The 22,617-nt window shown below is 41.3% G+C and overlaps 1 protein-coding gene across 1 annotated transcript in view; it reads right to left on the reverse strand.

Moving 5' to 3' along the window:
- LOC106933716 (retinoic acid receptor beta) overlaps nt 1-22,617 on the reverse strand; it is an 86,907-nt gene that overhangs the window by 17,779 nt on the left and 46,511 nt on the right. Inside the window, exons 4-5 of the mRNA XM_088010059.1 lie at nt 5,793-5,953; nt 1,096-1,272 (exon numbers count right to left, since the gene is read on the reverse strand). Coding sequence (XP_087866185.1) covers nt 1,096-1,272; nt 5,793-5,953 — 338 coding nt within the window. The remainder of the gene's footprint in view (nt 1-1,095; nt 1,273-5,792; nt 5,954-22,617) is intronic.

Below are 22,617 nucleotides of genomic sequence, written 5' to 3' on the forward strand. Positions count from 1 at the left end.
GATTAGATTCCAGATACAAGATTCAGAGCAGAACCAAGAGCAAAATCCTACAAGATGCCACAGCAGTTCATGTAAATGCTCTTTTTTATCAACAAACAGCTTTGTATTTTGTGTTTCATGGTTATCTACACTGAAGACCTTGACTGTCAATGGTCTACCACCCACCAACTGAAAGTTTTCGAGTCAAGACGGTGGCGCACTCAGTCGTACTGTTTTCTTGCAGGAAGGTCGTAGGTTTGAATCCCAGCCTGAGGTCTTTCTGTATGGGTGGGTTGTCTCCTGGTACCCCGGCTTCCTCCCACAGTCCATAGACATGACTGCAAACTGGTCTCTCTAAATCAGGGCTGCCCAAAGTCGGTCCTGGAGGGCCGGCATCCTACATGTTTCAGTTCTCTCCCTGATGGTAACATCAACCATCATTGATGTGAAGCAAGTCAATGTTCTTCTTAGGCCTCTAATGAGCCATCATTTGATCCAGGTGTGTTAAACCAGGGTGAGAACTAAAACACGCAGGATGCCGGGCCTCCAGGACCGACTTTGGGCATCACTGCACTAAATAGTGAGCATGCATGTTTGTCCTGTGTGTCTCTATGTTGATGGAGATGTGTTGATGTTGTCCAGAGTGCCCCCACCTCTCACCCAGTGACAGCTGGAGATAAACACCAGCCCCCCACAACCTTGCAAGGACAAGCAGGTGCAGACGATGGATGTCCGGCCTGCTCTCACCAGTTATTAGATTCATCAAATGGAGGTTGCTAAGGGTGATCTACTGCTGGAACCATATTTATTGGTCATAACATTAACATAGAACCCAACTTCAAAAATATGACCTGTCCCATTTACACTGTTTCATGCAACAAAAGAAAATGCAATTGTATTGTGTTGATGCAAAATTTTACTGTTAGTTGCCAATTTGTGTATGAACATGTTCAACTCCTTTGGGAATAAAATGTTAATACTGACCCAAGCAAACTTTGATCACTATTCAGCTTCAAAAAGATATCTTTTTGAAGTTGGTAGATCAGCTTTGAAACAGAAAAAAACAAATGATGATAAACAAGCATGCTCTTTCAGAATAAAAGCAGGAACACACACCAGTATGTCCAGGCAGGCGGCTTTCAGAAGTGTGATCTGATCAGCGATGGTCAGCCCTGTAAAGCCAGGCACTCGTTTGGCAAACTCCACGATCTTGATAATGCACTTGGTGGCCAGCTCACTGAACTTGTCCCACAGGCCCAGGTCCAGCCTCACACGGTGGTCTGCACTCGAGTTCTACAACATACAAACACAGGGAGTCAGGACAAGAAGCTGCTGCTAAATATCTGCTCACTGCGCCCTCCTGGCTCTGCTCCACATCATAGTAATATACAGTCAAGAGGTTCCATACGACCCGAGCTCTCAGAAACACTGAGCTGGGTGGAAGCGCCCTGCGATAATGAGGGTAATAGTGTCAGTGAGCAGGGGCGGGATGCAGAGGACCAGCAGTGACAGGTAGCAGTGAGCTGGGTCTGCCATTAGTACAGCTATACAGCACAGAGTCACACATACAGGAGTAGAAGAAGGGAGGCTGGAGATGACAAAGCTACAGTGAAGAAAATGAAAAAAGTGGAAGCTAAATGTTCTCAGACAGTAGAGTGAGAAAATCAGGGAATGAGAGGGGAAAGGTAAGCAGTAAAATTAACTTTCTCTTTAGCTTTACATCGTGTTATGATGTCATCCTTTGATCAGAAGTGTTATATTGATTCTTTCATGGATTGTTGGGGAATCCCTCAGTCTCTCATGGCAACCATTCAGTTGTTCAAAATGCCTGGCTGGACTTAGCTCCACCTTTCAGGTGCAGTTTTCAAAATTCTAAGCTTCCGCCTCACAAAGCAGCCCTTCCCCTTGACTCCTAAACTCAGCTCCTTCAGACTAGCCAGCAGCAATTAGCAAACAACTAGCTGCACTGTGCATCTGCTGATCTCACAATAGGAGCTAATTATCAGTGGAATGTGGTAAAAACATTGTTAAGGGGTTAATAGATGAGCCATGTTGTGATGGCTTCCTGAAGGCAGAGCTTCTTAAAGTGACAGAGGCCCAATTTGAAGGTGTTAAATTTTTTAGGTCACATTTGATATGTGCAGCATTTTCAGAATAGTTAAAATTAACATACTTTATTGTGTTATAAAATGGCACTATGTGCCTGGAAAATACACCATACTAACTACTACTTCTGTAGTTAGTTTCTGACAAATGACTGTTTTCTAGATTCTATGAATATTTAACCAGCTATTTCATTCTTTGAACAAATTAAAGGGGCAGTATTATGTGTTTGATTACTAATTGATTTAGTAAATTAACGTCTTGAAATTAGGCCTGTGTCACTTTAAAAAGCTCCTGCTCTTTTTATTACTCTGCCTTCAGGAAGTCATCACAGCATCATTCCTCTTTTAACAGTCTATTTTTACCAGCCAGCGTAGCACTGAGAAGCAGCTCAGATATGATGAGCTCAGCAGAGGCGCAGTTCCACCACATGCTGGCTAATTTCTGCTGGCTAGTCTGTAGGAACTTAGTGTGGGAGGGCTGCTCAGTGAGGCGTAAGCACAGAAGCTGGGAAACTGCAGCTCTGGGGAGGAGCTTCGCCTCGAAGGTGGAGCTAGGTGCAGTCAGGCGTTTTGAACAGCTCAATGGTTGCTATGAGCGATTAAATGATTCCTCAAACATGCATGAAAGTATCAAGGCAGCACTCCAGGCACATTTTTGATGAGAGAATAACATCATAACCTGATATAAAACAAAAAAACCCAGAACTTTACATAACCCTGCCCGTTTAAGTAATTTTTCCTGTCAAAATTTTGATTTCTTCTACAAACTAAAATAGCCCCAGGAACATTCTCCCACAAGCCAGGGTTGTTCTGAAACTGATTTTGTTCATCATAAATATATTACTGAAGAAGAAGCAACTGGAAAAAGGGACAAACTCATATAACATCCAATGTGTAATCAGCATATGGGGTCCAGCCCATGGAGGAGGCTGGGGGCTGGAGGACAGCAGCCAGTGAAGTGACTGAAGAGACAGGCAGCTGCGTACATCCGTCCCCCTGAGGCAGCTGCTGGACACTGTCACACTCAAAGGATCTACTGTTAGGCCACCACAGAGACAATGGGAGAAAGAGGGCGGCAGCAGACAGTTAAGAGAGAAAAAGATCATTAAGTATGATAGGGGTTAAGTGAGAGGCACATTAAGACTGTGTTAAATCACAGTCAACGAGCTGCAGTCGACACAACAGCACATTCCACTGATTGACGTTCAGTTTGATGGGAAGGGAGGAGGTGGAGATTCGATGTGGGTAACAGAGTGTTTGTTTCTCAATGGACAGGGTGAAGAACGTGACAGTGGCAGATATTAAAGCAACTTATCTTGTTGTGCCCTCTGGCTGAGGAGGGAAAGCACAATGAAAAACAGGGATGAGCCGGGCGTAACGAGGTGTTACCGTTAGGCTTTTTTTAAAACCTCCTCCAACCTTCTTCCCCCCACCCAGCAATCTCAGTCAATTACACCAGTCCCATAATTCAATAGAGGGAAACAAGAACGTTACCAGGGAATCCTAATTTCATTTAAGTTCATTTTTCCAAACAAATTAGACAAGTTGCTGCATTAAAAAAAAGCCTGGCAGTGTGGAAACGAGCACCAAGAGGTACATCAGCAGGCTCCAGTGCACACATGCAGAAAGGGGGACGGCTGTGGAGGCAGCCGCCACCTGAGATGGATGGAGAGAGCGGACAAAGCGTAATGTGGCTAATATCTGCAGGCCGAGGCGTGTTCTGCGGTGGCGGCTGCCCGCTCGGCCTCCTCGTTGACGACTAATGCTTTAGTTTGTCTTTGAAAGTGCCAGGCTCGTTTTTCATCACCATCACTGTCAGCGGAGGGTTATTCATTGTGGAGCTATCTGTGCTAACCCGCCAGTGAACTCCTAAATCACCGCAGACTAGGATTTGAATATTTCACCACATAATTGGAGCTTTAACCTAATCTACGGAAAAGCCGGCGCTCCTCCTCTGTTTCTGTTGAGGAGAAGTCAAAAGCTGCATCAGGATCCAATCCCTTGAAATAATGAGGAACTCCTCGACGCCTGAGAGCAAGCATAATTACCACTGATCCAGATTACAGCTTTATCAGAGGCCCGACTGTCGACTCCAATAAACAACAAACACCAGCTTATGTATCATCACTGGAAAGCAATATTTTCTCTTTTGTTTGACTATTTTCAGCCTTGGAGTTTAGCTCAATGCAGGCTGTTTACGTGGCTAAATGGAAGAAACGTCTCATGAGAGACGGATGAGGGTGGAGCAAAGAAGGGTTACAGCGATTAGGAGCTTTGTGTTTGTACTGAGAAGTGGGAAATACGTGGTTATGAAGATGGAAGCTGACTGTCGCTGAGACGACGTGCAGCTGCGCTCAGCAGAGAGCTAAAAGCTGCTGACTGCCCTACTTTAGCATCACTTCCACCGCTCTGCCGTGAAACCTATTGTCACTGACTGAATGGATCTCATCACTGTAATAAGAGACACATTATTGCTCATTAGGGCCTCTGTTGCCTTTGATTATTTTCATATAAACATGTTTAGGGTGGGGTTAGTAGGCCAACCCAACCCTAATGACTGACAGGTGTGTGAGATTTCTCACAAACTAACATCACCAAATCAGTCCCCAGACGTCCCCCATCCCATCCCACCGCAGAGCAGGGTGCCAATCATGGCTCACAGCCGTCAGCTGTAATCTATATGTAAGTCGGCTGGAAAACAAGCATATTAGACTGTCAGCTCCGTCTCAATGCTGCTGTGTCTGCGTGTCAGTCAGCGACTGCTCACCACTTTCTTTCCAGCTATCAGCCATCTTAGAGCTCCAAACATTTTCCTGTCAAGGCGTAACAAGGTGTTGAGGCCGTTAGTTTCATGACCTCCATCTTTTTCACAGTTCTACCCAGCACAGCGCCGCCCCTCAGGGCGGATAAGGAAAGCAGATCTACACAGGGCTTTGTTGGATATTTTCTCTACACAGTTGGCTGTTCAGAGACAATCAGACCCTGATGTGTCCGACTGATGACATCTTTCTATAAGACCCTGGTTTCCCCTCGCTATCAGGCCTTTCCATCATTCATTGGTGGGACTCGTGTTTAGGGGGTTTCACATCAGTGGAATATAAAGCCATCTCCAGCATTGACAAGCATTTTTGACATCCAGCTTCGCTCAGTTGTACATTTATAGAAGATGGTAATAATGCAAGCTGTGTTTGATGCATCAGTCAAACTTTTCCAACTTGTCAAAAGTTGAAGAGGAGTTGAAGAGAATCTGAAGATGCTATTTTGCTACACTATTTTATTTATTTATTTTTTTCATTTTTTGGGTCTCAGCAAGTTCTGAGTTTAAATAAAGGTTAAATTAATACACCGTAGTGGGAGGAACAAACCCTGAGGTCAGGATGTTTACAGTAATATAATGATCCCTTCCACTGGCCTTCCATCACACTTGATGTCCAATCAATTCCTAATGGCAAAGAATAAAAGGTTCTGTGGAGGATTTGTCCAGACAGTGATAACTGTACAACTGGGGACTCCAGCTGAATTAAATGGGGATTAAGAGTGAAGTGCAAGAAATTGATTATCAATATGCTGATGGCAAATTTGTCAGCCAGGATCCAAGAAGCACAATTCCATGAGTCAGATAACATACTGTAAACGAATGAAAACACCCAGGTCCCCATTGATCCAACAGTAAAGAAGAATGTGTGCCTCTTCTGGCTGAACACTCACCGTGGTGTATTTGCCAAGCTGGCAGAGGGAGGGGAAGGTTTCTTGATGGGCCTTACGGATCTTCTCGATGATGGTCTCCAGCTCCGCTGTCAGCTCGTAGCTCTCTGCCAGTTCTGGCTTCGGACTTTCCTTCTTCTTCTTATTCCGGTCGTTCCGAACAGCTGGAGGAGAACAAATCACATCTTTCAGGTTAATCCTGAGACTTTTATACAGACAGTGCAATTTAGGAAGTGGAGACAGTAAAATGTCTTCTGAGAGGATAATCTCAAGGTCAAGCACATCCAACATGTGGTGTGAATAGAACTCCAATAGAGGGAGTTTTAGGATGTTTTCACACTTAATAGTCCAGTAGACTCTGTTCCATTGGGGACCAAAATGACAACATTTGTTAAATTTTCAGCTGGTGCAGTTCGCTTTCACGCTGCACTGTGTCGAACCAACCAAATCCTTTGAAAAACCAGTTCCCCTCTCGCCTGTGGTGGCGCTCCACCAAGAACCATAAAAGGCAATGTAACAAAAACCACTGAAGAAGACACTGAGCACAGTGTAGACAAAAATGGAGACAGATTGTTTACAAGGCAGATTCCAAAGCTGATATCCCTGATGCTCACTTTATATTTAAGGTGTATTGTGTCGCTAATATATCAGAAATTTTGAAATATATCTTAATAATAATAATGTTGTACATGTGAGGCAGACGGGAGCTCCATCTAAAGCTCAGGCGTGTCTGTTCAGTTCATGGACCCGGGTACTTCATTAGATGCAGATCTTTGAAGTCAGTCACAGCAGGAGATTACCAGGTTTTATTACTCAACACAGCATAATCATCGTGATCAGCAGCAGACTGCACTTTTGGAATCCTAACAAGGGGAGCTGGAGACAATGACTGAGCCGGGCCTTTTGTCAAGAGCTCAGTCTCCCATGGGACCTTTCTAGTCTGATGAGACAACAGTCAAATCTTATGCCCTAGTTTAAAATAAAGACCCTCTGTGTTTATTGTGTATGCTGAAGGAACTCAGTGTTTCAGCTGTTTTGCAGTTTTCTGGAAGTTTGTTCCATATTTGTGGTGCATAGAAGCTGAATGCTGCTTGTCCATGTTTGGTTCTGATGCAAAGCAGAACCAGAACCAGAACTAGAAGATCTGAGAGGACTGGAAAGTTAATAAAACAGCAGATTCTTAATGTATTGTGGCGCTAAGCCGTTCAGGGATTTATAAATTAACAACAGTATTTTAAAGTCTGTTCTCTCTGTGGAAGGATTTACATGTTTGTTTTGGTTGTATTTACCCATAATGCCTTGCACTATACGCTGCTTCCTGCTTTTGGAGAAATCTAGAACTAGGTGATGTGCTCTATTTTCCTGGTTTTAGTCAGAACTCCAGCAGTAGATCACCACCAGCTGGAGGATTGATTTTTTAATCAAACCTGTGAAGACACTGTTTACTGTTGCAGTAAAGAACATTTTCAGGATTAGAGGACAAAATGTTCTTTTGCTGAGACATTAGTCCTCTAATCCTGAAAATGTTCTTTAGGTGATAGAAAGCCAACTTTGTAACCGTCTTTATGTGTCTCTGAAGGTTCAGGTCAGAGTTCATCACTACACCCAGATTTCAGTCTGATCTCTAGTTTCTCTCTATAAAACTGAAGCTGAGTGTTGACTCTAAATCTTTCCTCTTTAGGTCCAAAGATAATAACTTCAGTTTTCCTTCAGCTGCAGAAAGTTATGGCACATCCACATATTTATTTGTTCTAAGCATCTGTTCAGTGATTGGATGGTTCAGAGTCACCTGGTGACATCATAATGTAGATAACTATCATCTGCGTAGTTATGGTAGCTAATCTTATTTCCTATTATAACCCGAGCCAATGGGAGCATGTAGATATTAAGAGGGATCCTAGGGTTGAACCTTGGATCTCACATGTGACTTCTGTCCACTTTGATGAGAAGTTTCCTATTGAAACAAATAAATCCCTGTTCTTTATATAAGATTGGAACCAGTTGAGTCTGACCCAACTCTCCAGTCGATTCAGTAATATGTCATGGTCAACACTGAGGTCCAACAGAACCAGAACTGTGGTTCTTCCACAGTCTGTGTTAAAATGGAAGTCATTGAACATTTTGACCAGGGCAGTCTCAGTACTGAGACTAAATGACATCAAGGCAGTTGGTCATTGTTAGGAAGTGAAGCTTTTTCTATAATTCTATTGATGAATGGAAGATTGGAGATCGGCCTGTACTTCTGTAATAGTGTCGCTTGCACATTGTTGTTTTTCAGTAGTGATTTAATATCATTTTAAATCCAGAGGGAAAATACTTCATTAGATGGATGACTTTATTATTTGAATCACATCAGATGCAATAATGCAGTTGTGTGTACAATATCAAGACATTGAAGGAGGAGGACCTTAGTTTCTTCTAAGCTTATATGCCTTAGAAGTCTATTATTTTCTTCACCTTTAGTTTGATTGGACCTAGCATCGGTTCTGGATAGATGGAAATAAAACACAATTGTTTTTTTTGTTTTTTTTTATAACTGTGATAAATCTAATAAAGATTTCAGAAGCAGTGATAAGAGGCTCTACATCAGGCCTGGTGCTCCACTGTTTCCCTCTGCACCCTGTACATGGTGTTAAAAAGCTATATATTTTCATGGCCTCTTGTTTAATGCATCATTTGGATGTATCTGCTCATGCTCCCAGTAATTTGCTTGAAGTGCAGAGGTAATTGATTTCCTCAGCTGGGGGTGAGATGTATTTACCAAGCTGCTGTCTTCCTAAATCACATCTCGTGGCTCGCCAGCTTGTGTTAACACTGCAACCCTCCAGTCAGTCACATTTCATCGCTACTCTGGAACACCCAAACACTTCCATACACAGACGGTGGAACATTCTGATTTTTGCATTATTTTGTACTATTCGTCCTGGGCATGCATATTTTGAGGACGTCCCGCCATAAGGACACTTTCAACATGTAAGCAATGTAAGCATAAAAGCATGTGTGCTTGGATGTGATCTTTATTTCAGTGAGACAGACTAAATAATCCAAGTTACATTTTCCTAGAGGTCAAAGGTGTCGAGAAAAGTCGAGCTCATCCCACTTCCCCATGCTGGAGATTTTAGTTTAATAATAACAATAAATAAAGTTATCTTTAAAACTGATTATACAGGTGACATCAAGACCCAACAGTAGAGTCAGATGGTAATAAAATTAATCTGGTTGTGTGTGTTGTTATTGTGTCCTGCTTTAATTCTACTTTTTTCTATTTAATCATAAAAAATCATAGTCAGACAGAAAGAGAGTTATGCAACAGGAAGAGCAGGTTTCCTGGAGAAAGAGGAAGTTTCCAGCCTGCAGTGAATAAAAATAGTTCAAACTGCTCATTTTGGGCATTAAAGGTTTAAGGAATAAATTCTAGACGTTTTGAGAAATTGAATAAAACCCAGAGTAAAATACTTAAATTAATAATGATAACTTATGATTAAGCCGATAATCAATATTGGTTTAACCGGTGGTTGATGTTGGTTTGATTATAAGAATATTTACACTTACTCTTATACTTATTGAAATACTTACAGGTGAAAGAAGTAACTGTAACATGGTGTCAAATGATTAGAATAATGAATTATTATTGGTTTCTTTTCAGAAATGTCTGTAATAACTCACATTATGATTATAAGAGTAACTAATAAGTAATGGTTATTATAATATTATAAGTGAATGCTAAATCAGAGAAACTAAAAGGTTATAAATGTGATTTTGACATTGAACTGGAAATGGTGTAAAATGTGTAACTGTAACTAAAGGTCACTGATGTTGTGTTAGAGGTAGATGGTAGGTGAAGGGTCAGGTGGAAAGAGGAACTGATGGGAGAGCGGAGGTGTCCAACGCCTTATTGCTAAACTTCAACTTTCCTAAGAGAAGGTTAGACACAAGAGGGCTGTTGAGCAACCCTAGGTTGCTCAACAGCATGAGCAGATGATGTCTGTTCATCAGGTGTCTGATGAACAGACATCAGACACCTGATGTCTGTTCTAATGAGAACAGACATCAGGTCATGTCCAAAGATGGTGATGAATATGAGATTATCGGTCCAAGCAGTCAGCCAATGAGACAAAGCTAGCCAATGCAAATGCACCAAAAGGGTGGGTATATCCTATATAAGGTGAGTGCAAAGAGGAGTCTTTGGTTGGATCCTTCAGGCAGCTTCGAGCCAAGATCGAGATGGACAAAGAACTCTGCAGCTGAAGAAGAGCCGGAGCCACAGAGCCGAAGACTGTTCTGCACATGGGGACCAACCCGTTAGCCCCGCAACATGTGGCTTCAAATTGCACTTCTCTCATCAGCTGGGTTCAAGACCCCAAAGAAAAAGACCAAGGCAAAGATGAAGATAAAGACAAAGATAAAGAACAAAGGCAAAGAGGAAGAACTGGTGTGTTCCTTCCATGAGACCAGCTCTTCTACATCTCCAAGGACCAGAAAGATCGTGAGACGAGGAGAAAGGAGCTACAGAGCTGCAAGACAAGAAGGAGAGGGCCGCTACGAGCATGAGGAAGTCACCCTGAGGCCCGAGATCTGCCGCTCTGACTCAGTACTCTTCCTGTACTGGGAGCCTCCTGCTGCTGCAACACCTTTTTCATCATCAGGCCAGTTCTGGGGTTCAAAATGCCAAACTCCGTCCGTCTCTCTCAAAGTTTTCCTTTTTTAGTTCACAGTGTCAGCATTAGGGAAAGATAGGCTAGATTATTGATTTTACTTATTTGATTATTTCTGCTACTGATTAAGCTGTACTGACCCTTGCAAAATTGCCTTACTAATAAAATAATTAGCATCAAGAAAATCTAAAAGATGTTGTGGACATTCAGTTAATGAGTCACCTTAAAGTTCTTTGATGGTTGTAAAATAGCTATGAAGTTTGATTCTGGGAGGAGAAGGTGGAAAATGTTTTATAGGTTGCTTTTAGCCAAAACTAAAACAACACCCTTGGGACTCGCCCGAGTCACTAAAACCAACCTGGTTCAGTAACAAGTGCAAGTTGTAATAAGAGAAAGAGCGACCGTTAACAGGTGTGCTCTGTGAAACTAGCTGATTCCGGGCTGCTCTATCTGGCTAGTTCACAGGGTGAAAAAGGGTGGGACATCTGGATGAAGGTCGTCAGAAACCAGGCTAGTCTTTCTCGCACCCAGCTTAAACAGAGTTTACTTCAGTTCTGGGTAGGGTAAATCTCGGCAGATTTAGGAAACTCAATTCACCCGTTAGACGGAGAGCTGGGAGCAACATCTCCCTCCTCTCAGAAGAGGAAGTAGAGAGAGAGAAGGGGGGGGGGCATGTTGTGCAACAACAAAGGTAATGTGTATTTACGGTGGTAAGACAAAACCTGATACCTACCATCTTAAAACAACTACAATCCAAGAGACTACAGCAAAAGTTATCCTGTAAATATTGAAACTACATTTAGATTTGATTATTTTCACTAAAGACCACTGTAGATAATATAAAGGCTACTTTAGTTTAACATGTTTTTCAGTTTTCCTTCATACGGTTACACATTGAAAAGATTTTCTCAGACATTCCTCTTTTTCTGAGAAGAAACACTTGTTATGTGTTCATATACAGCAGAGAGTTTGAGCAGTGATTTTCTTCTGCAGTTTCAGTCCCTGTACTGAATTCTCTGACTTCATTCAGTGGTAGCAGCTTTTCTCTACAGACAACACAGAGACCCCCAACTCTGCTGTTCTAATCAGCACAGCCTTCCCTGAGCCCACAGTGACACCATAAACCCACATGGCAGCTGAGCTCCACGTTCAACCGTCTCATCACATGAAATAATCACAGCTAGGTACAGACTGAGAGATATATTCATATCAATTAGAACTTCAGTTATCTAAGATATGTTTTAGGTAAAAATTAAAATGTTGTTATTCATGTTTGTTAGAATTTTACCTTTGTATTGAAACAATGGCAAAGAGCCTTCTCTGGCTCTGGGGGGATGTCCTGCCCCGAGTAGAGGAGTTGAAGTATCTCAGGATTTTGTTCATGAATGAGGGAAAAATGGAGCTGGAGATTGACAGGCGATCAGCGCAGCCTCTGTACCAGTCTGTCATGGTGAAGAGAGAGCTGAGCCAAAAAGCGAAGCTCTTGATTTACCGGTCGATCTATGTTCCCACCCTCATCTATGGTCATGAGCTTTGGGTCATGACCGAAAGAATGAGATCACGGATACAAGCAGCCGAAATGATTTTACTCTGTAGGGTGGCTGGGCTCTCCCTTAGAGATAAGGTGAGAAACTCAGTCATCCGTGAGGGACTCAGAGTAGAGCCGCCGCTCCTCCACGTCAAGAGGAGCCAGTTGAGGCTCGGGCATCTGGTCAGGATGCCTCCTGGACGCCTCCCTGGTGAGGTGTTCTGGGCACATCCCACCTGGAGGAGGCCCCGGGGAAGACCCAGGACACGCTGGAGGGACTATGTTTCTCTGCTGGCCTGGGAACGCCTTGGGGTTACCCAGGAGGAGCTGGAACAAGTGGCTGGGGAGAGGGAAGTCTGGGGGTCTTTACTTTGGCTGCTACCCCCACGATCAGATTCTATATAACCAGAAGACAATGGATGATAGATGGATGGAAAAAAATAGTATAATAGGAACTGAAAAGGAAAAAAAAATGTGTTTGCTTGGATATTGATCTTTGGTGTTACAGCATTTCTTGGCAAGTCTGGTTTTCCCCTTAAATAGTCACAAGATTTGGTTTTAAAGAGGATCCAAATGCAGAGACAAGGATGACACAACCATGGAGAACAAATGAGTTTAATAACAGAACTCAAGAGATGGGAACAGACTGGTGGCAGCAGGATGTGGAGTAAGAGAACCAAACTAGTGAGTTTAATTACTGAACATGTGAGTTTAATGAACAGATAAGGAACAGAGTAGAGAAGATATGAAACTAAAGCACTGCAGAAAATGTTTAATAAACCACCTTATAAAACTAAACCTCAAATTAGCCGGAAATAGGAAACTAAACTCAAAGTACAACATAACGTCTTATTACCATGTTAAAAAAAATACACAATGAATAAATTAAACTACGACACAGAAACTTTGAAACTCTTCAGACCAGAAACAATAAAAGTTGACGTGAGTCAAGATGGCAACCAAACTCAGAAAGAACCGTAAAAGTGGAATTAACGACTGCAGCACAGAGAAGGATATTAAATCAAGGCTAAAAACCCATTTTCTTTAAGTTACATTTAGCTAATAATAACTGGATCCCTGATTAATCCTAATCTGGATTCCAATTGATTAATTCCAGTAGAGAGTGCTGAACAGATGCACTCAACTTTTAACAATATCAGTAAAAATGGTTAAAGCCATGAGAAATTGACAGATTGGATATTAAAGTGTAGGAATGTGTGTGTACGTTGTGACTGAATATTTCACATTAGTGAGTAAATCTGATCCTAAAGGCCACAGAAGGGCTTTTGGCAGTGAAGTTCTATTTCTACCAAAGCAGTTTTCCACTTCACTTTGTAGTTGAAACATAATAAAAGTAGAAAATATCTTTACAAGACTGCATATAACTGAACTCTCCGTCAAGACTACTTTGGATACTGGATAACCTTTTTTCAGAAACAGAAACAGTTTCTCAGGAAACAGAATCGTTTTCCTGGAGAAAAACAATCAGACTATGTTTAACCACAAGACTCCTCACAGTGAGAACATCTTGGAATGTGTTGGAATGATATGGAGAGAGAGTGCTCAGCTTTTTGAAATGGTTGAAATTTTTCAACAATACAAGTCAGTCAGATCAGATATGTCGGAGCGGTGGGGGGCTGAAACAGTTTATGAAATAAAAACAACTGAATCCTTGCGCATGATTAATTTTTTAAAAGATTTTTAAGAAACTGCAAGCTGCTGCTGCACTGATTGTTTTGCTTTTGCAGCTCCCAAAAGAAAATAAGATTCAATTTTCAGATCAATTATGTAACTGTCTTGATTTACATTTTGTGCTAAAACTGGCACATCAATCAAACTCTTGCTGCAGTTGCTGAGCAGCTTTTTGCATGCTTACTATTTTGAAGATTTATTTACCCTTGGTGATGAGTTCCTAGTCTTTGAAGATGGAAGGACTCCCTGCCATTCCCTTAATCTTTAGCGTCCTCCACATATCTCCATCAGGTGGACGTCAGGACTCTGCCTGAGCCGCTCCAAGATGTTAATATTACTTCCAATCCAGAGAAATGTTTGTTTATTCTTAGTGGTGAAGATCACAGCTTATAATTTCACAATCAAAGTATTTGTCAGACATTTAGCTGCTGATCTGAGATCCACACTGCTGCAGCAGGAGGAGTTACCACTCAGCATCATGTTCTACAGAGGAGATGGTCAGGGGAAGTGAAAGTTTAAATGAATTAAGCTTTGGGAAAAATTTGTTCTGGGTCTCGTAGTTGAACATCCATTTTAACTGCTGTTACATTAGCTCTAGTTCTTGTGTTTTGAGCAAGCTAAAACCATTTTAGTTGTAAGCAGGATGAGTTCAGGATTACAGGTTGTGATTTCAGCTGTGAGCTGACACCTAAAGGATGTTGCTGTTTGCTGCCAGGTTCTGATCCAGAGCTGTGAATGGGAGAGTGTCAGGTGTTTCTGGAGAGTTCTCATGAGGGGATGAAGGATCATCGACCGGCCTTCTGACAAGATGCTAAACACACTTTTCTCAGAAGTGCCTAACAACAACCTGATGTCCCTCAGCTTTTCAGGAGTGTCGTCTCTATTCTCCTCCACTGTGTAAGGTTGCTCCCTGTTTTTTGTTCGTCTCTTTATTGCAGTTTTTATGGCTGCTTTACACCCTGCTGGAGCGACTTTGTTTCCTCTCCGCTTGGTGCATGGCTGGTGGTCGTTGTGAGGAGCTGCCGGCAGCCATCTGCCTGCTGCCAAGCTCTGCACAGGGCAAGTAAACAGATGCAGAGGTAAATAAACACCATCTATCTGGAGTGCTGCAGCACCCGGGCTGCTTGCCACAGCACTTAACATGGCAACTCACCAACAGCAACCAGGTGGGTGTCGAGGAATGACAATAATTCCTTGCTGCCAGCGCAGCGTTGAGATTAAGCTTAATGGTACTTAGGGGAAAGCAAAGGAGAGCAGGGGAGACACCATTTTATAATCTACTAGAGAGAAGGTGTACCATAGCAACTGCAAACGGGGAAGACTGAGAGACATTTAGAGGTGTGAAAGAAGTCTGAACTGTACAGCAGATAGGCTGATGTAGCCAGGACCTGTTGCACTGCAAAGTGGCCCCAACTCTCATTATGTGGAAGCCCTATGCAGTGTGTCACAGTGTGTCGCAGTGTGTCGCAGTGTGCCCACTCCCACAGCTAGAAGTGAGAACACCTGCTGTAACAGATCAGCTGAAGCTGTGAATTAGCAGCAAACCTACAACGTGTCTGGAAGGTTTTCACAGCGCTTCACTTTTTCCACATTTCGTGTTCTAGCCTTATTCCAAATTGTATTACATGAATATCTTTCCTGAAAATTCAACAACACAAATACTCTATTGTAAAAATGTGGTGAAAAGTTTTGGTGTTTTGCATATTTATTAAAAGTAGAAAGCCAGGAAATTTACAGCCTTTGCATAATACTTAGTTGATCTCCTCTGGCAGCTTTAACAGCCTCCAGTCTGAACCTGCAGCCTCCAGCTCAGCCTCCTCTCTTTAGGCTGTTTGCTCCGTTCTTCTCCATCAGGTTGGATGGAGACGTCTGTCAGCCATGTTCACCTCTCTCCAGAGATGTCAATCAGATTCGTGTCTGGACTCTGGTTTGGCCCCTTCAGGACGTTCACAGATTGGTTCTGAAGCCTTTCAGATCTGGATCATGTGCTTTGGGTTGAACCGTCGCCCCAGTCTGAGGTCAGGATGCTCTGCAGTGGGTTTTCATCCAGCATGTCTTTGTTCATGGCTGCATTTATCTTTCCTTCCATCCTGACTGGTCCGTCAGTTCCTCCTGCTGCAAAAAAATCCCCATAGCATGATGCTGCCACCACCATGTGTCACTGTAGTTATGGTGATGAACCATGCCTGTTTCCTTCAAACATTACTGGCATCCACACCAGAGAATCTTGTTTGTTCTGGTCTGAGATCCTTCAGGTGCCGTTTAGTGAACTCCAGACTGGTTGTCATGACACTTTTATTGAGTGGCTCTCTGGCCACAGAACATGTTGTCCTTCTGGAAGTTTCTCCTCTCTCCATAGAGGAACGCTGCAGTTCTGACAGAGAGACCATCAGGTTCTTGGCCTCCTCCCTGACTGAAGCCCTTCTGCTCTGAGCTGATGGCTCAGTTCAGAGGGCAGCGGCTCCAGGAAGAGTCCTGCTGGCTACTGGCTTCCTCCACCGTTCAGTTCACTGACCTCCAAGCAGCAGAAATGTTTCTGGATTCTTCTCTGGATTTCTGCCTCAAGACAATTCAGTGTATGAGGTCTACAGACAGTTGGTTTGATTTCATGCTTGGTGTTTGACCTTTGACCTGCATAGTAAACTGTGGGACCTTACATAGACAAATGTGATCCTTTCCAAATCAATCTAGTCAACTGAGTTTACCACAGATGGCTCCATTTTACTCAGATGGTTCTCACACACAGACATTTTGGCAGAAGGCCCAGCAAAGAGTTCCTGCAGGAAGTCCAACCTACCAACGGCGCTGCCGTTCATCTTCCATGCTGATGTTGTTCAGTCTGTCCAACTTGTGGAATGTATTGAAATAATAATTCCAAGATAACCAAATTTGAACAATTTGTTTCATTGATTTCATATCCATATTGGACTTTAACACAGCACCTATTTCATTTATTATACAGAAACTCGATGAATTAGAGAGATAATTGAAATGTTAATTTATTTCAGTAGCTTGGTTTAAAAAAATGACTCAGCTGACTCAGTGATGAATGAACTGCATTTCTTTTCATTTGGTGGTTCAGGGTTACAGTAAGGAAACCCAACATTCACTTTTTACTACAAACCAAAGTTCCAATGATTCTGTTACTGATGTAAGTGCGATAGAAGGTTCATAAGCTACAGAGAAACCCACAGCACAGAGACTGAAGTACAGACCATTAAAGAGTTTTGAGGAGATTCTGCACATTTCTGTATTATGATATGTTTTATTGGTCAGATGTAGCTTGGGTTTGGGTGTTAAATTAAGAACAAAAAATAGTGATTAATTGATCTAATTATTTTAATATGTTGGAATCTATGTAGTAGAAGAATCAAAGTCAGCTGAGATTGGGATCAGGATATCAAAATTTGAAATTGTCAAAATTTCATTTGTCCCTTCTGTCAATGGCCTTGAGCACACAGAGCACATAGGAAACACAGACTGTGTTTGAAATGTTACAAAGTTTTGCTGGAGACACTAACAGTCAGCTTTGGAGGTGATCTCCTGTTTGCAATAAAAACAGTCGAATGAAAGAAGGCCTTGAAGTGGGCATCCAGTTGGTGTTGATCTTCTACAGCAGTCAAGGAGAAAAGTCTCCTTTCTCATCAGCGGCCCTGTGGGAGGTTTAGCCTGAGGATGTATAGATATCATCTTTTCTATGATGCCGCCACTGAGGTGTGAAACAGCATAAATGAAAGGAGTGACACCCCCCACCAGGACTAATGAAGCATGAAGTGGGTCTGAGCTATAAATGCTGATGCAATCAAAGGATGCCAATAACCTGTGAAATGCAAACTGTTGTCACGGTGCCATTCTCTTAATAGATGACAATATAGCAGAGGGAGCAGAACTGACAGGAAAACTGACAGTTTATTCAAATTTTAAGAATGTGTCAAATTCAAATGAGAAGAAGCTTTTAAAGTCCACATGGGTTTAGTTTGTAAACAGAAATCTAACATTTAGTGTAATTGTAGCTTTTTAAAAAGAGATTAGTAGAATGACTGACACAGACGGTCTGTCCTATTTGGACTCAGGTCCAAAAAGCAAACCGGTAAAAATGTTTGTGAATAACTTGACTTGCTGATCTTGAGTGACATAAAATGTGAAAGTACATGATTTTAGCATCTGACAGTGACTGAAAATAGTGAAGATCACAAGAATACCTAGTAGACACTTAGAGAGAATTACTATAGGGGACTTGTGTTTTCACAAGTAGAATGACCCTGTGGGTCTGATGAAGAGGACTGATGGAGCATATATTTTTCTGGCTTGTGAGTCTTCTGCCACTCGAAGGATGTATTTACTTTTCTAATAATCTTAATTAAAAAAAAACTCAACCCTTTAATAAAGGGTAGAATTTAAACTGATGCTTGCAGCTACATGCATTAAGCAAGCTAATAGCGACAGATGCTAGACCAGACAAAGTAAAACTTACCTCAAAGCTGCAAAAAACGATTTTCTAAATATATACTAAAAGCTAACAAAATAAATTAAAATCTATCTATTTACAGATTTTAGAACAAAATGAATCATTCATTGCAAAAGAAAAATAAATTGTAATTTTTTTTTATAAACATGGAAAACAGTGAAAGATAATTTAATGCTAGTTACTTTGAAAAGCCTACTGCAGATATTAACTGCGGATTTTGTATAAGAACTTACAGAAAAATTCCTAAAACAACATTTATTCTAATAAAATATGCTACACAGTTTGAAATATAAACTCCTTAATCATTTAAAATATTAGTGAAAACTGTACAGTGACGGCTTGCTCTCCTGCAGTGTTGTGACCTGTGCTCCAATTGTACAGTATATGTTTTCAGCAAGGATGGAAAAATGTTCTAAATATTGTTCTAGCAACTTTATTACTGTTGTTAAAAAGGAATTGCAAGGTTGTGAGTTTTATTCCAGCTTCCTGCTATCAAATATTAGCATGGCAGTGAAACTCATGCTATCATTTGGTTAGCATGGGGTTTGTGAATAGTAGAGTGATCTAAAATATTGATAATATTGATTCCAAGTTAGTATCAGATCAGTACTAGCATGTATGATCAATACTTTAGCTTAAGGTTCCTTTTTGAAATGTTTTATTTTTGTGTCATAGTTTCTCAACTTGCACTCTATTTAGAAAAATGCAAACCATATTAATATGTTATTATTAAAATATTTTGTAGAGAGCTTTAAACTTTGTCCAAATTCTGTTCAAGTTTTGAACAAAAATAATTCACAACAAAACCTACAGACCTGAAGTCTAAGGAGAAAGTATCTGTATCAGTATTGGTATCAGCGATACAGGCTCTGTATTGACTTGGCGTCAGATAGATACCAAAATATGCAGCATCACACACCTCTAATGTATGTGTGTATGAATGTGTGTGTGTTGTGAGCACCCCTGAATGTCTGTCCCATATAAAACACTTTGAGTAGTTAGTGTACCTACAGCAGCTCATTATAAATTCACTCCAATTTGCCTTTGATACAGATCACAGAGTGACCTTGAACCTGACACATAAAGTTTACTTTACTTATTCACTCAACCCATGATGTGTCTGCCAATCTTGGAGCCAAAGGTCACCTTTAGTTATGTGCCAGGACAACTGCAAGATAAAGCACAAATATAAGATGTTGTTCAAATGACTAGCATGTTTGTGCTGCATTGTAAATATAGCTCTTTGCTTTGTTGCAAGTTAACATATGCACAGGTTCAGGACTGAGAAACGGTGGAACAAGTTCATCGTTGGTCCACTGGGTCTGACTTTCTCAGCTGAAACCAACACGATGTCCAACAATCCTCTGTGGCTGATGCAATTCCTCCAGGCTGGTTGAAATACCAGACAGAATGAAAACAGAACTGAATGAAACATGAGTGTTGCTGCTGGAGTGGAAGTCCTGCAGGAGTCAGAACCTGTAAGACTGATAGCGATGCACTGATACTGCTGGTAATCCACTCACATTCACTGTTCGATATTTCATCTGATACAGTCACCGCAGTGCAAAAAGACAGGATGATGGAGAACCAGAGAACCAATCTAGGCCACCACCTTCAAAAATAGAACATAATTTGAAGTGTACTGTATGTGTTGTTTCATTGCTATGAAAAGCTACGTAACATTTTGCACTTCATTCTCATTTATTACCCTGTTCTCTTTCCTCAGTATATAAGTAGAAGCACATTTATCTGTGTGTGTGTTTGTGTTTTAAACAGTACCGAGTCTATTTCCATCCAGCGGGAAACATCCCATCATTCTAATGCATGAGGACACATCTTTAGCTGCTTTTTCACAGCAGACATTTTTAATTGTCAGCTTCAGAAAAACATCCACAGTGGCTGTTTTCAGTCAGCCTTCAATGTGTGGCAGTCTGAGCAACACCAGGACCCCACAACTGGAGTCAGCCAAATCAAATTAAACCAGAATTCATCCCAGTATTTATACTGTTTAATGTCTCCAGAAACTGTTGGTGTGCAGATCTCAGACCACACTAGCAAACGGAAAGCTTCAGCCAGATCTAAAGGCTGTCCCATAAAGATTCTGGATGTCATCAAAACCAGCATGAGTGATACATTATCATTCATATAAATCTACTTGTCCTACTTCCATTAACGGTGCATGTGCATAAAATAATTTGCATTTAGCCACATGTTTTGTCACATTAGTCTCAAAAATTTTAATGTACAGTATTTCACTGGGATTTTGTGAGATAGACAAACACAAGCTGAGGGAAAATTATATATATATGTATATATATATATATATATATATATATATATATATTAGAGGTGTGCCGATCGATCGGTCACCGATCATAATCGGGCCGATTTTCGTGAAAAAGTGCATGATCGGTGATCGGCGATCATTGGCTCTTTTACCGATACCGATCACCTGCTTCTCATTTCGCAGCCTGCTTGTGCAGCTGGTCTCCTCTTTCCTTCACACTGCGCAAACGCGCAACAACAAATCCTAAGCGATGTGGAACTATAACGCACTGAGTGAATGGGGAAGTTTGCGTGTTGTGGGGAAAATTGAAGCAGTCAAAATGCATCAACACAACGAAGCTAATACGACATAAAAACAAAGCCATACTTGACGGAGTTTGGCTACATCGAGGCTCACACTGCAGTAAAAAAGACATATGGAGGATCAGATAGCAGGTAAAGCAGCGCACAGCTACAAACCCTCACCCGGATTAGCATGACGGTCAGAAAGCTAAACAAATAACCCACAAAATTATTTAAGTCTTCGAGCTGCGATGTAAGACGCTGGTTCTGCTCTCCTGTTGAACCGCTGCTACGCTACAGGTAGTAATATTTCACAGACGGAGCTTCGCTTCTGCTCCACCTGGTAGTGACTCTCACACCGAACCTGCTTAAAGCTGCAGCATCTAACTTAAAAAAATACATTTTACATACGTATTAAAACTTTCGCTGTCCTAACATGAGACAGATAATCTCTAAAAAAATAATCGATCTCCTCCCTGATCTGCATAATTACTCCGCTCAGTCAGAAACAGCCAATCAGAGCTAGCAATAATCAGCTAGCCGCCATGCTATCAGGAAGTTTTCATTCAGTAAGTCTGGATTGTTTATTGTAATGGATCCTGTTTTTGCCTTTGAATGTTAAGTTTTATACTTGAACTTTTTGGCAATGTTGAGAAGTTTTATTTTGGCTCTTTGTATTATTTAGCCTCTTCAGAGCCTTCATATGTTATCAGTCTGTTAAAGATCCATCCATCCATCCATCCATCCATCCATTTTCCTTCACCCTTGTCCCTCAGTGGGGTCGGGAGGGGTGCTGGTGCCTATCTCCAGCTCACGTTCCGGGCGAGAGGCGGGGTACACCCTGGACAGGTCGCCAGTCTGTCGCAGGTCTGTTAAAGATAGTATTATCAATAGCAGTACAATTTATGCCTGTTTTGTTTAGTTTTCTTCTTGGAAAAAGTTATTAAAAACAAGTTTTTGTCTAAATTAAGGTGAATTCATGGTTCCTTTTTCCACATAATGTAACCGGTAGTGTTTATGATTAAAAAAAAATAATAATAATTATGTGATCGGTATCGGTGATCGGTATCGGTGTATCGGCCCTCATGGGTGATCGGTATCAGTATCGGGAGGAAAAAACCTGATCGGCACATCCCTAATATATATATATATATATTTATCTTTATGCAATATAAACTCTGCCATCACCATATTTCATGTTTCACCACAAGCGACATTGTATTAGTTTTTATGTTGCCATACTTGACTTCACTGATATATATTACTGGGTAGGACATAGCCTGTTAGCCGTTATAGCGAGTGACTTACACCAGCACAATACTCTTTGTATTGTTTTTTTTTTTCTTGCTTAAAAATACTCCACAAATTATCATCATTGTTTCTAAGCCAAGTATAATCTGAGTAATTGTTCAGTATTTTAGTGATCTTTTTACGCAGTACTTTGTTCTTTCCTGTCAATTTTTACTGTACTTGAGTAAAAATATGCTGAAGGTCTGCTACTCTTACTAGGGCACAATTCCTTGCTATTCCAGCCACCTCTGTCTGAGGCTGTTTTTCTTCATATGGACCTGGAGGTTTTGTCAAGGCAGATGAAATGATGAATAATTCCAAATACCAGCAAAGGTTTAATCTAAAACCTTCCGGTGTCTGCCAGGAAGCTGAACATGAAATGGGATTTTTTGTTTTTTTTAGCAACATTTTTTAGTCCACACATACACCCAAGGGCGTTCATAATTTGGGCCAGGTATAATATATAATCAAATCACATACTGGTTCCACACGACAGCTCCTCTTCCCATTTTCCATCATATTTAAGGTTCAATTTTGCTTCCAAGTAATATTTGTGATATAAACTAGTCAAAGCTATTTTTCATAAATATACACCATCATACAATGAGTGCTGGAATTTTCAGAAGT

Source organism: Poecilia mexicana, unplaced genomic scaffold, assembly GCF_051168715.1.
Source record: "Poecilia mexicana isolate PSO_F unplaced genomic scaffold, ASM5116871v1 scaffold_11, whole genome shotgun sequence".
Taxonomy (NCBI): domain Eukaryota; kingdom Metazoa; phylum Chordata; class Actinopteri; order Cyprinodontiformes; family Poeciliidae; genus Poecilia; species Poecilia mexicana.